Source organism: Miscanthus floridulus, chromosome 6 (assembly GCF_019320115.1).
Source record: "Miscanthus floridulus cultivar M001 chromosome 6, ASM1932011v1, whole genome shotgun sequence".
NCBI lineage: Eukaryota > Viridiplantae > Streptophyta > Magnoliopsida > Poales > Poaceae > Miscanthus > Miscanthus floridulus.
The window spans coordinates 38,655,763-38,669,740 of NC_089585.1; the positions used below are offsets into that span (position 1 = coordinate 38,655,763).

Genomic DNA, 13,978 nt, shown 5'->3' on the forward strand with positions numbered 1-13,978 from the left:
TGGAAGTATGGGACGTAGATGACACCATCGTGCAAGTTAAGGTGTTAGACTGAACATGTCTGATCCATGTCAGCACTGAGTCATGATGCCACATCGGCGTATGGAGTAGGTCAAAACCCGTTGGACATGTGTTGGAGCCCCAGACAAGTTTAGGTACCTAGAAATAAAAAATGGACATTTGGGACCTAGATGACACCACCTTCCAAGTTTAGGGACCCCTAGGGTATTTTACTCTAAGATATATATAGAAAGAGGTAGAGCATCTAGTCCGTCGGTGTCCACACAAAACAAAATTCAGAGAAGCCTTTACATTTGATTACTTAATTGAACATTAAACGAAATATTTGGACCATTAAAATATATGAACTCTTGCAGTTCAAAATATGACTGTAGTTAATCATAAGGCAAGGGTTTGTTTTTTCTTTGTATAAACAACAAACCAAGTTGGTGCGTAGATCAAACATCCATGGTAGCTGATCATTTTATCGCAACACTATCATAGATCTTGCTAATGGAGGTAAACCAGATGCATGACAATTATGTTCGACAATCCATGACAATCACTAAATACTCTGTCATAGAATTATCGCCTTATTAAATAACTGACCCATATTTAGTCTATCTACGACATTCTACTAGAATATCACATGGTGCTCATCATTTTTTTCTTGAATACGTAGGAGAGCTACATATCATTGTATTAAGAGAGGAAAAAACGGTTCCGTACAATTATACCCCCTACTCCGGACCGAGCCGTAGGAGGGTCTTAAAACAAAGTTTTTCTAACCAATAAAAATACACTCTCTGGGTGAGACCTGACCAACGCTCTAACCGCCTACCTACCTTGTCGCTAGAGTTGGACCTAAGGCATCAAGATTCCGTGCACTCCATATTTCTTGTATGTAATCTGACAGTGCACTCCATATGTAATTCATAGGTAACAAACTTCATATACCCAGAGTTATTAATGCCTCATTGGATTTGGCAGGGAGAGAAATGGCTTGAATGTCAGCACTAGCCCAACTATCGACACCGTGTTTATCGTCAGGAACAGGATCTGGTTACCTGCATTTTGTGTAAATGAAACAAATATATGCACTTAGTTATTATATTTACCTTTCTGAAATCCTATGGCAAAAATGGAAATTTGGACCCATTATTTACCAGGTAAGAATAGCCCGCTTATGTGCTTCTGAGCCCATGAAAATCTGAAAAGCCAAGAAAAGAAGTTCAGCAAATTTAATCCATGATCTTATTGTTTTAGGGAAGCATATATAGTAGCTTTCCAGCCATATAAAAGATAGAAAAGAATATTTACATAATTCCTGCTACTGCTGGAGCTACAGCTTTGAACGTTGACATCATAGTAACAGAGATACCATTAGCAGCACCTCTCTGCTTTTGTGTCTGAACATGTTATCAAAGAAGTAAGAATCTAGAAAAAGGATAAAGAAAATGTATTGAGACAAATAAACCTGCCAGATAGGATCGATATGTACCACTGCAGTATTTTGCAAAATGTTGCACGCAATAGTAATAGTAGCCTGTTTTATGCAAAAAAAATACATTAGCATTTGTTTGTAACAAAGTATCCTTTTCAAATGACTAAACTAGTTATATATTATTAGAAACTCGAATTCAGGAATACTTATTTTTTGCACCAGTAATGCCTTTTTCATATACTAGTTGCCAATGCAAACAGAAGGGATGGCTGAAATTTGACTCACAGCAAACACGTTCTTCAGAACTGATGCCATGTTAATAAGTATTTTGAGCTCCAGGCCATGTAGATTGGACATGAATGGATACGTTGTGAGGAGAAGTATGGACAAGATCTGCAAACCAAACATGTATTTGAATTTGGTACCAGAAAAGATAAATCAGATTAAAGAAGTTATCTAACAAAGACAAGACTACTGGCTCCGTTCGGTTCTTCCGGAACAGGTCGTTCCATGCCTGGAACGGTTCCGGCGCTGTATAAATTTACGAAGAAACCGTTCGGCTGGGATTGAATCTCTAGTAACCGAACGAGGCCTTAGGGACATCTCTTTTAAAAAAATGAACTGGGGAAACCCCATACAGTTCTGTTGAGGATTTTTCGTCCTCCAGTACTACACTACACACTACTCTATTATTTTCCCCTTCCTAATATTCTAATTTATATCTTACAACCTTGATTTATTCTTTTTTTCTGTTAAGTATTTTTTGTCCTCCAGTACTACACACTATTCTATTAAGATTCTTTATCCTTGTAAGAAAACCCCAATAAAGATATATTTCTCACATACCGCTGCAGGACGAAATGTCTTGATTGGTCCAAACTTCGAAAGGAAGGGATAAATAGTAAGTTGATATACCAGTACACTAAGCCCTACAAAGATCAAATGAATTGTTGCCATGTAAATAATTTAACAACACCAAATATTAGAGCTACATGTGCAAACATTTCACTGTAACTAGAGTATAATACATCCCATGGCCAATATCAGTTGAATGTAAATATTTTAAATGCATTAGATGATTTAGAAGCGTAGGTCAGTTATACTGAAAGCATTTCACTATTGGATGGAAGCAGTAAAGATGTATATATATGTTATTATGTAATAATTTAACTCCTGTTACAAGGTATTTTAGTTCTCATATTCAATAACTATTAGCTTAAAGCTTGGGCACATACCTGAGAAGGCGAACACAGTACCAACATCCTGGGATGTAAAGCTTAGGCCCTGAAATTTTCTGCTGCTCACAGCCCAGAGTGAAAATATCTAAAGATGTTTTTTTGAAAAAGATATTAGCATCAACATGTGCAGTATTAGCAGTTATTTCAATGTCTAGAGTGGAAACATCATTTTGCATTGATGTTTAATTGAATGAGTTACTCAGAAGATATCTTGAGGTTCAGAAATATTTGATATAGATTACCTCAAGATAAGCAGTGTCATGGAGAGAAAAGATAGAAAAGATGATTATTGCTGACATCAATTGCCAGTTCTTCAGCAGATTCTGTGTAGATTTAGAACCACCAACTTGTGACTCTAGTTCTTCAATAGCTTCCACTTTGTCATCATCATGAAAGTGCAGCGTTTCCTAAGAAAATGAGATAAAATGCAAGGAACTTTCTCAATAGGAAAGTTTCAGAAGAAGGGTTTTTATTGAATTACAGAAAAGTCCAAACAAATTTCATTTATTTTCTTCAGTATCTAACTATTTGGATTCCAAAAATCATAGGAGAGATAATGTAGTATACCGGAAGCCAAATGCATGCAATACATGATCCTACTGCTAGCACTGATATGACGAGGCAAGGGAGGAAGTATGGAAACCTGAAAGTTAGATGCAGATTTCAAAGGTTTATCATAGTCTGAAAATAATATATAGTTATATGACTGAAATAGGATGAGAATAATATACCTCCCAAATATGGACTCTTCAGAGAAAATTTTTGGGTACTTTCGTGCAGGCTAACACAAGATAAAGGATAGATAATGTTAGTTATATGTATCTTTGCAATAGTTTTTTTATTAGATTATAATATACAAATCTTCACCGCACTTGTTAAAGACTTCAATCATAGCGAGCAATCTGGTAAAAGCATAAAATAACCAAAGAATATATTTACACCAACTTTGTTCCATATATAATTATGGGCTATTTCTAATATCATGATGAAAATCTGAAGTTCAGTTTATATGTTTTTGTTAACTGAACAACTATCCTCTTTTGTACAAATTAGATGTCAGCTTAGATTTAAGGGAAACATGATGAAGGCACTCGACATTTTTTTTTGTGAAACGCACTCAGTGATATTTTAAATTTAACTTATCATGCTATCAATGTACAATAATCTTCACCTGTGCAAGAAAGCCTCCAATAGATGGGCCAATAACAAGAGCTATCGCTCGTGATGATGTAACCTAAGACATAATGTTAGAAGTAAGGTACATGTAAAAATAAACATACAAAATAAAAAGTTATTAAATAAAATTCAAAAAAGTCACAAAAGAATTGCTCTTACAAAAGAGATTCCTAGAGCTTGATGTTCTTTCCTACTGACTTCTGAAGCATAGGCCTAGAAAATGCAGATGCAACCATGAGAATCTAAGACCTATAATTTGCACATATTGGGTCTAGCGATGATCACAGTCAGTTACCTTGATGGGTCCCAATATACCACATAGCAATCCAAGCAATCCCCTAGTTACAATTGCCATCCAGTAAGTTGTGCTAAGTCCAAAGAGTGTGTTGAAAACAATCCTGAAAAGGGAATGGAAGCATTGTTTACTATGTTCTTGGTAATTGAATGCTAAGGTTTATCCCACAATTTGGCTTCATGATCCATACACTGAGAGGATACTAATCACAATGCATGGCTTCCTTCCATACTTGTCAGCAAACATGCCCCATGGCACAGCACTTATGGTTCTTCCAAGGAAATAGGTTGCTCCTGACAAAGAAATAAAATACAACCAGTAAGACAGTAAACAACACCAATTATAAACCATAATCAAATATTGTCGGTTTACTTGGTTATTTGATGAAAATGCACATGTGACATGTGACTTTGTGTGAAGAGTATATATAAAACATTTCTACGAAACCAAGCCTTGAAACCCCAATCATGAAAAAAGACATTGCTCACCGACAAAACCAGCATAAAATCCAATGTCTTGCTCTTCTTTTGCAACTTTCAAGTCCCTGATCTGTTTGATTCCAACAAAGTTGAATACTTCATTCCATTGTACTCTTTTCTAAAAACAATTATGAAATAGAGCAAGTATTTTACACATTAAATAAGGTAAAGGTTGAGGTCTAAAAGAAGCATACCATGAAGTATAGATAAGGGAACAATGATTGGATCGGTAGAGCTAGAAAAAGAAAACACGAGGTATTAGTCACTGAACCAAAAACCTGACCAGAACAGAAAACTGATAAGAAAATAGACATATACTTTAAATTTGGACGGTATAAGTCATTAAACCAAAAACATGCAAGGCAAGGCAGATATGCACGTAGTGTTCAAAATAAATATTAGTCACAGTGATAAAATTAATATTTTGTCTAGTCAATCATAGGTGTATTTACAAGTTACAAGTTTTCACCGATGAAATAGATGAAAACAAATTATACCCAAAATGAATATTGCTAAAACTGAGTACTAAAACACAACCTTTATGAAACAGCCACAACTGCAGTCCTATATCATGAATGAGCACAAGCCCACATATTACTACATACCTTTGAAAACCGGCTAAGCCAACTTTCAAACCCAGTTATCTAGAATTTGGGCAAAACTGAGATTAAGGTGTAATTTAACAGGTTTTGTAAAGGATTGGACTTTTGCCAGGGGTGATCTCCCTACCCAATAAATCTTATCTTATACTCTTATAAAGCTAAATCCCACTAAATGTTTTCTCTCTTCATACAAGATGTCCACATCATTTTCTCACTAAGTGTCCCACTAACTTGCAATCCTTTCATGCAAACTATCCATGTCATCCCTTATTAATTACAAAAAATATCCACATTATGTGCAATACTTTTAACCTTTAATATATTAACGTAAAGTCATCTACGTATGCTATTTGTTTCATCACCTACCTTCTATAATGTGATCAAATATTCTATTGTTTTTTCTTCTATTAGCTTACCAATTTTATATCAAATCCGATATAATAAAATAATATGCAAGTCAAATTCATGTGTATACACACTATACAGAATACTATATAGTAATAATATATATAAAAAGATTTATTTTTAAGAAAATCCCGCGGCAACGCGCGGGGTATGCTTCTGGTATAAATTGTCACAACTGACTATGGGTACCCAGCCGATAAAAAAAACAATATGTTACATTTTTTTTTTGCCTTTTGCCTACTACCCTTTTGGCTGAACTCTCTTCCACACACCTAATTGTTTTCTTCCTTTGCGTCTCGATGATGATTGAAGACATCCTAGCCGGCATGCCACCGAGCCTAGGACATACATGAGTGCGCTTGCCTCATCAGGGTCCCTCCTGGGCGAGCATCCGGACATACTATATAGTCTGTCAAAATTGGCTACGCTAGGTTAAAATCGGTTAGACTGGGGTTGCAAAACAGGCGAAGCCAAGGTTGGTAGAGGTGCTACAAGGAGCACCTTTGAGAGTAGCACGTAATGTGCTTGTGAGATGACATGTTTTACGCAACACCTTTACGCTGATGTCATATGCAACCATTGATCTAGCTATACTTAGAAGAGATAACACGTGGGTAAAGAATCAGTTGGTTGGGTTGCTTGTGGTTGAACCTGTTCACTCGGGTTCAAGTCCTCGATTTGACAAGGGTGCTCGTATTTTCTAGGATTTATTATTCCATAATTTATTGGCGCTATGCTTTCAGTGGTAGGCGATGTCCCCGTAGACAGTGAGGCATCTATGCTGACTTTGTGAATCTCGAGATCTACTGGCTCAGTCCTTCGGAGGAGCTCATATGGATAAGATTTGCATACGTGTATTCATAGGGGTGAGTATGCGTGCGTGTTGTAGACGTCTATGTTGTACTATGTAATTCTTAAGAAAAGATAATACTGAACAAAGGCACCCTATATATCCTGTATACAGTGGTAAGCATATGTGCCCTCTTCTCCCACCCAGGGCACCGCTCGTGCTACCACTATTTTTATGGTTTTCGAGTGTTAATCTTTTTTACCACTATTTTTCTCAGTAGCATATATAGTTATAATACCTAATAAGTAAAGAGTGGAAAACAGTTTCAAGACAGAATTTATATTTTGAAATGAAATATTTTTTAAAGCTATTGATTGTCAAAATTCAAAATTTTAATTTGACTAGAATTTAGGTCAAATCCTCGAGTGTCTGACTTGATGGAGTAAAAGCTAAAGAAAGAAGTCCGCTCCACAATTCCTAGAATGTCGTGTACATACTACATATTACAAGCCAAGAATTAAGACAAAATGAAAACGGGTACCGGAGATTTGCTGGAGGTGAGGCACACGATCCAGCTATATATTGATGAGGTTGAGGTAGGGCCCCATCCAGAAGGCACCCGCACTGTTTGCGTAAACACCCGTTTAGTCTGTTTACATGTTAAACGGTAAACGAAGATTGTCTGTCAACTGTCGTTTAGATCCTAAACGGTAAATTAAACGGTTGGGCCATTTAAACCGTTAAAAATCGTCTAAATGATCTAAACAGGATCAATTTAAATATGATTGAGCGTTGCAAATAGAGGGCGAAATATGCTAGCAAGCTATAGTGGCCCCTATAGCGGCGCTAAGCCAGTTAGCGTTTTCTCATCAAAAAGCATGCATTTTGTAGCTCGGTCTTCGTTGACTTGCATCTGTCTTCGTTGCCAGCTGTTTCATTCTCCCTTTGTACCAGTACTGGACTACTTGTACTACAGTTGGCAGTGCAGTTGTTGTACATACATAGGCGATGGGGGGATGGTGACAGGCAGTGTTTTCCTAAACGCTAAACGGTAAACAGTCGGTCACCTACCGTTTAGCCATTATTCGGACAAAACGTCCCATTAAACGGGCTAAACGGCCAATTAAACGGGGTAAACGGATGATTAAACGGAAATGGCGCACCACTGTGTAGCGTTTACACGGTGTTTAAACGGGCTAAATGACCGTTTAGGCGAACAGAGGTGACAGGTGCAACCTTCGTGTCCACGGTCAACACACACGGAGCGGCAACCAGCAACCACCGACTCTTGCAATTCACTCTCTGCCCCTTATAATCGTCGTTCATAGTTTACTACCATCATTGCCTAGATGCACATCATTACCGTGGCGGCGCAAAAGGTTCAGAACTCGGAGCGAGATCTTGGAGAATAAAGAGGGGAGAACTGGAGATGCTAAGTTTTATGAACATGCTTATACACCATATATAGATAGACTAGATTTGGACCAATGAACATTTTGACGGGTTTCATTTCTTGGTAGGTCGGCTGGCTGCACATTTAGCGTTGCTAAATTATGTGACGACAAAAGTGTGTAGCGCCACTAATGCTTGAAATAGCGCCCATAGCGGCAAGAGCAGTAATATATGCAATATCTTAGCGGCGCTATGTCAAAAACGTTGTAGCAGTGCTATAGCCCATTGTTTACAATACTGACGTGATTAAATAGCTAAACGGCCATTTAATTCACCCTTTAGTCAATAGAAGGATTATAACTACCACATTTGGCACCTAACTAATTAACATCGTAAGTATGAGGTGGAAAGGTATTAAGGATGGCAACGGGGCGGGTGGAGCATCCGCGGACCCACCCCCAAAACCCGACAAGCAAAACCCGCCCCGCCCCTGAAACCCATTTAGGGTGAGTATCCGCCCCCGCCCTCTAACCTGACGGGGACTCCAAACCCGACGGAGGACCCGAGACTCATGTTTCATCAACATAGGCACAGCGAAGGCGAATCTGCAGGAGTCAGGACTGCAGGCAAAGGGCCGTAGCGTGTGGTGGCGTCTGGTGTCAGCGCGTCGCAGTGAAGGTGAATACGCAGGAGTCAGGACCGTAGGCAAAGGGCCACAGCATGTGGTGGCATCTAGTGTCGGCGCGTCGCTTGTCCTTGTCAAGGGGCAGACCGGCAGAGGGCGTGGGGGTGCGGCAAACCGGCACAGGGGCACAGCGGACCAGTGGTGGCGCGGTGCTGTGTGGTGCCGTGCGCGCCTGTGCGGGAACTGTGGGTGGGGTGCAGTGGGGAGTGGGAAGAGGAGAGGGGAGTCGAAGCCGATCGATTTTGGACTTTTGGTACATATATAGCTAGGGTTACAGGTTAGTTGGGCCAGCTATAGTGGGCTTTGGTAGCAGGCTCCTCATACTTCGGGTCCCCAACGGGCACCTGCGGGGGAGAGTGAAAACCCGACCCCGACCCGCCCCTTTTTGGGTCCCCGAACCCAAAAACCCGCGGGGTGAGAAGTAGACCGCCCCTGCCCCTGCTGGGTCTAAAACCGGTAGGTTTCGGGTCTAGACCCACCCTATTGCCATTCCTAAAAGGTATTTAGTTTTCTTCCAAAAAAATATTTGGTAGAATACTTATTTTTTCCATACATAAATATGTATAAGTTTCTAGCATATTTGACTTGTACATATATAAATATGTATATTTTTGTGACACTATACAAAATCTAGGCTGTTTAACTCTGTCTAAACACCGTCTAAACGTTCGAAACACTAAACAAAGGATGACCAGCCGTTAGGTTCATTGCCTACATTTAGATGAGGTGGACAAGGTAACTTATCAACCTTGCCACTGTGAGACTCCATCTAGTGCACCTTGCTTCATGATTAACTTTCTTTATCCTACTTCACACCCCACTCTTGGGCCATTCTATCCTTACGCTAGGTGACCCTTCCATTGGTGGTGTTTTTGCTGAAAGAGGCTCTTTAATTTCCTCTGTGCTTGGTTCGAGACCCGCTAATCTGGAGTGCAGAAACGAAACTTTTACTGGATCTTAAGCCTTTATAACTCAAGGGAGCTTAACCCATAGTGAGTGCTCCAATCTGGATTACGGGGTCACAGCAACAACTTGATACCACAAAAAAAAAAAACAGGTTGTCTCTTGTCCATCTGTTTAATTCTTGCTTTTTACTTCATTGCAGTTTTTGTGTGCCTTTGAGATGTTGATTGACAAATAGACTTGGTTTTTCCTTAGAGTGATACACTAGATATGTTCAAATTTCTGCACTTAAAGACATTTATCTAATGTAATCAATCCAAGGACATGAATTTGTTTAATGGACCTAAGGACACTTCTTAGTATGTTTTGTCTAGTTCTTGGTCTTGCCATGCAAGGGATGAATAGAATTGCATAGTTATGATTGTTAAGCTTTAAATACTTTAGATCTCAATTCACCCTCCCTCTTGGTCCATTCAATCCTTACAAGTAGCAGCTAACAAATTAAAAGACGTATTCACAACATAAGAAATAGCAGAAACAAAAAAACGAAGACAAAGACGCACTGGCACTGAGGCAGATGATCCAGATGAAGCAGAAGTTGCGGTAGGGGATGCTGCTGCTGGCCTTGTTCGCCTCATCTAGTTGGCACCCAGGGCACCCCTGGTAGTGCCTCTTTGTTTCCTCACCCGTATTTACAGGAGGTAGAGGTGGAGGCAACTCTTGAACCTGACCGTTGTGAGACCCCATTTAGTGAGCCAGCTGCACAGGTAAATACAAAGCAAGCCCAATTAGTTAGGTACTCTCTCCATCCTATAATATAGAACATACCGGCATTCAAAAATTGTACCCAAATATAAGGGATTCTAGAGAACCAAAAAACAATTTTGCGTTAAAAATACTTGCATTTATTAACCAATCACAATTAATCATATTGATGATTGCGTCTGATTAGGAAATAAAGTGAGGATACATACATCTTTTGTGTTCTTTCTTAATATATCTTTAAATTTCTAGAATGCACTATATTACATGACAAAGAGAGTAGGTAGACAAACAAACATACACAGTCAAATCAGCCTTTAATGCAACAAATACATCGATAAGACTTCTGAATGTCTAATTCTTATAATAGTATACCAAAGCACTATGGAATTCAAGTAGATTCTAAACACTTTGATAGAGTTGAAGAACTTAATTCAAGTTCACCAAAATCATAAGACGAACAAGAATTCAAGAAAAATAGTGGAATTCAAACGTAATATTGAAATGTTCAGTTTCTTCCATATCTTGTTAGAATTGATATCTTCCCAAAATATAATTATTCACATATGATTAGTGTATCGACGACACCTTGTACTTTCTCTAATGTTCAGGCCCAAATAAAAGTTTAGCATCAAGTGCCAATTATTTACATTGTGCATCAAGGCCCAAAAATACAACAAAAACCTTGGCGACCCATCCCCAAATCCAACACCATATGACAAACCCATGGGTAGAAAATTAATGCCGGGCCCTTTCCCTAACAGGGTAAAACCGCATCATATTTCAGAAATTAATGCCGTGCCATTTCAACAGGTACCCGTTGCATCTTTATGCATGATGCACCGGAATGCAACCTTTGAAAAAAACACGCACAAAGAACCTTCAGTACAAATAAACTCCCCTGCTACATCTGTGCCGATCTTACAACCTCACAAATCCATATATTTCCACCTACATCAGCACGGGGTGGGAGAGCTAGGGGAACAGGAGAGAGTGGTGGAAGATGAAGCCGACCTCTTTGAGAACTTCTCCAGTTTTTTTCCTTCTGCCTTTCCCCCTCTCTATGCCTTTCCGAAGAAAACTATCATTATTGTTGTTTAAATAGTCGTGGTATTAGCTATGATTGGATACACGTAGAGATATAAGGCGGTGCACATCTTTGACTCCTACTATGGACGCCAGTTTGCGTGGGCTCTATATAACAAATTGTTCCATCGTGATGACTTCATGAGAGGCCCAATGGCTGCCGGATAAATGAATTGGATTTTCTTAAGGAGATTAACTCTGTTGTTTAGTAAGCGAATTAAACAACACGTACCCTACAAGTGTCAGAACCCAACATAGGTTAGTCCTATATATCTTTAGAGCATCTCCACTAGATATCCTATCAATCTCCTCTACCTAAAAAATAGTATTTTAAGAGAAGGAGGTGCTGCAGTAGATCTCTTATCTTATCTCTTATACCTAGAGATCTCCTAAAAGAAACATCACTTATCTAAAATAAAGGAGACAATCCCCTCTCCTATCACTAAAAAAATATAGGAGACAAGTTTTAGATAATTTATTGCAGTAATGCTCTCTTATATATCCTAAATTGTTTTAAGGTACTCTCATAAAACAACTTATAGGAGATAAAATAAGAGATCCGGTGGAGATCACATCTAACATACGCCAGCCAATAGAACTCTGTATCTATATCTATATCGAGATCTATATCTATATCTTTTTTTAGATAAGGGAATAAAGCTCTAGCCTCTACCATCTTGGGATCGTACATAGTTGATTGTCACGGTACAAACCAATGCCATAAAGCAAACACACCAATGCGAAAACAAAGCAACAACGTTCCACTCAGCTGGTGAGCGCAACACACAAAAAGGAAACACTAATCCTCAATACAACTCCTGAGTCTCTAGCCATACTTCACAAAGATAGTCATAATCAAAAGTCTCCCATCTCTTCTGCGGCCCTCCTTGAACAAAGGGCGCTCCTCTTCTTCTGCAGCATAGATCACTGTCGGATCCAAAACATCGTCCTAAAAAAACCTGCATCGAAATATTAGATTTGGATTTGTTAAAAACCATATCATTCATATTCAACCATATCGCCCAACATAGCGCAGCAACCCCTAGCAAAATTTGGTTTCTAAGCTTTAGGCTTAAACCATGTAGTCAGGAACAAAATAAATTAGCAAAGCTAGTAGGCGGTTGAATTCCAAAAGTGATGTGAACAGTATTCCAAACAAATTTCGCAAAGTGGCAATGAAAGAACAAATGCTAGATAGTTTCAACTGAACTACAGAGACAATATTTGACACTTCCTTGCCAGTTCCTATTTGCTAAATTATCTTTCGTGAGAGTTACCCCTTTTTTAGATACCACAGAAAAATCTTAATTTTTAGCGGTATCCTAATTTCCAAAGGGGACTTCTATTAGGTATAACACCCTGCCAGATTGATTTTGTATACATAGACTGGACTGTGAACATGCCATTCTTAGTAATACTCCATTGAAAAATGTCTTTTCCATTTGTGAGCTAGCCTTGTACTACTTTTGACACTAAGTCAAACCAAGCCATCTAGTTTGCATTAACCACCTCGCCTAAAGGAAACAATTAGTGGTACAACCCCCAAGGACATTTGCCACCGCATCGTCTTTGCGCCTCACAATACTGAATAAGGCTGGATAAACCTCACTAAGAGGTTTATTGCCTAACCACACGCCTTTCCAAAACAACACTTGCTCCACGTTTAGCACTTTAAAAGTACCACAATTTAGAAAATCATCCTTTGCCTTCATAAGGCCAGCCCAAAAATGTGAATCCCCCGGCCTGTGTTGTACCTGAGTTATGGGTTTAGACAGGTATTTCCTTCTTAGAAGGTTTTGCCGACTCCATCCTTATTAATCAACCTAAACAACCACTTGCTCAAGAGTCATCTATTCTGAAGTTCTAGGTTAAGTATTCCTAGACCCCAAAAATCTTTCGGTGCACAGAGAACACTCCCCTTGGCAAGCTTAGGTTTCTTTTGTGCTCCTCACATTGCCAGAAAACACATGATCGATAGTAATCTAATTTCTAAAGGACTCCTCTAGGGCCTTCAAAAAAGATAACATAACATAGCTAAATTAGTTAACACCGAGTTAATGAGGACAAGTCAGCCCCAACTGGAAGAAACTTTCCTTTCCAGCTACAGAGGTTTTTCTAGAACTTCTCTTCAGTGTAAGCCCAATCCTTATTGGTTAATTTTATATGGTTCATAGGAATTCCTAGATATTGGAAAGGGGAATTTCTTAACCGATACCCAAATATGCGTGCATACTCCTATTTACAATCATTGGCAGGGCCGTAACAAAAAGTTCACTTTTATGAAAATTAATTTTCAAACCTGAAAACTACTCAAAGGTGCTAAGTACAAGCTTTAGCTCCCTAGCCTGTAGGAAATCTTGATCCATAAACAAGATGGTGTCATCTGCATATTGCAGGATTGACGGGCCATCGTCAACCGGATGTGGGACAACTCCCCTGATTTTTCCATTGGACTTAGCCGAAAAATCAGGGTTGCTAACATATCTGCAAACAAATTAAATAAGATAAAAGATAGGGGATCTCCCTGTCTTACTCCTTTCTTGGTCTGGAAGAAATGTCCCACATCGTCATCCACTTTAATGTTTACACTACCGCCTCTCACAATTTGATCTATCCAGTTGCACCATATTGGTGAAAATCCCTTCGTTCTTAAAGTTTGTCGTAAAAATGACCATTTACCTTGTCATAGGCTTTCTCAAAGTCTAGCTTTAAGATCATCCCAT

The 13,978-nt window shown here is 38.9% G+C and overlaps 1 protein-coding gene across 1 annotated transcript; it reads right to left on the reverse strand.

Annotated features, from left to right (window-relative positions):
• Positions 1 to 964: 964 nt before the first annotated feature.
• On the reverse strand, positions 965 to 10,154 carry LOC136458110 (protein ZINC INDUCED FACILITATOR-LIKE 1-like). Its single transcript, XM_066458106.1, has 17 exons — positions 9,971 to 10,154; positions 4,825 to 4,865; positions 4,640 to 4,700; positions 4,342 to 4,444; positions 4,152 to 4,254; positions 4,016 to 4,069; positions 3,852 to 3,914; positions 3,412 to 3,461; positions 3,248 to 3,323; positions 2,923 to 3,087; positions 2,678 to 2,765; positions 2,289 to 2,371; positions 1,728 to 1,835; positions 1,500 to 1,544; positions 1,319 to 1,407; positions 1,165 to 1,208; positions 965 to 1,065 (listed from the first exon to the last, which is right to left on the reverse strand). Exons 1-17 carry the CDS (start codon positions 10,152 to 10,154, stop codon positions 965 to 967), a joined length of 1,458 nt encoding a protein of 485 aa, XP_066314203.1.
• Between the last annotated feature and the right edge of the window lie 3,824 nt (positions 10,155 to 13,978).

Bases quoted from the DNA above. Each gene is read 5' to 3' on its own strand.
- LOC136458110 (XM_066458106.1), bottom strand. From the start codon at position 10,154: ATGGGGTCTCACAACGGTCAGGTTCAAGAGTTGCCTCCACCTCTACCT. The intron at 4,070-4,151 runs GTAACTGACTGT...TGCATTTTCTAG, and splicing joins GTATATTGGGACCCATCAAG to GCCTATGCTTCAGAAGTCAG. The intron at 1,209-1,318 runs GTAAATATTCTT...TTGGCTTTTCAG, and splicing joins CCAGCAGTAGCAGGAATTAT to ATTTTCATGGGCTCAGAAGC.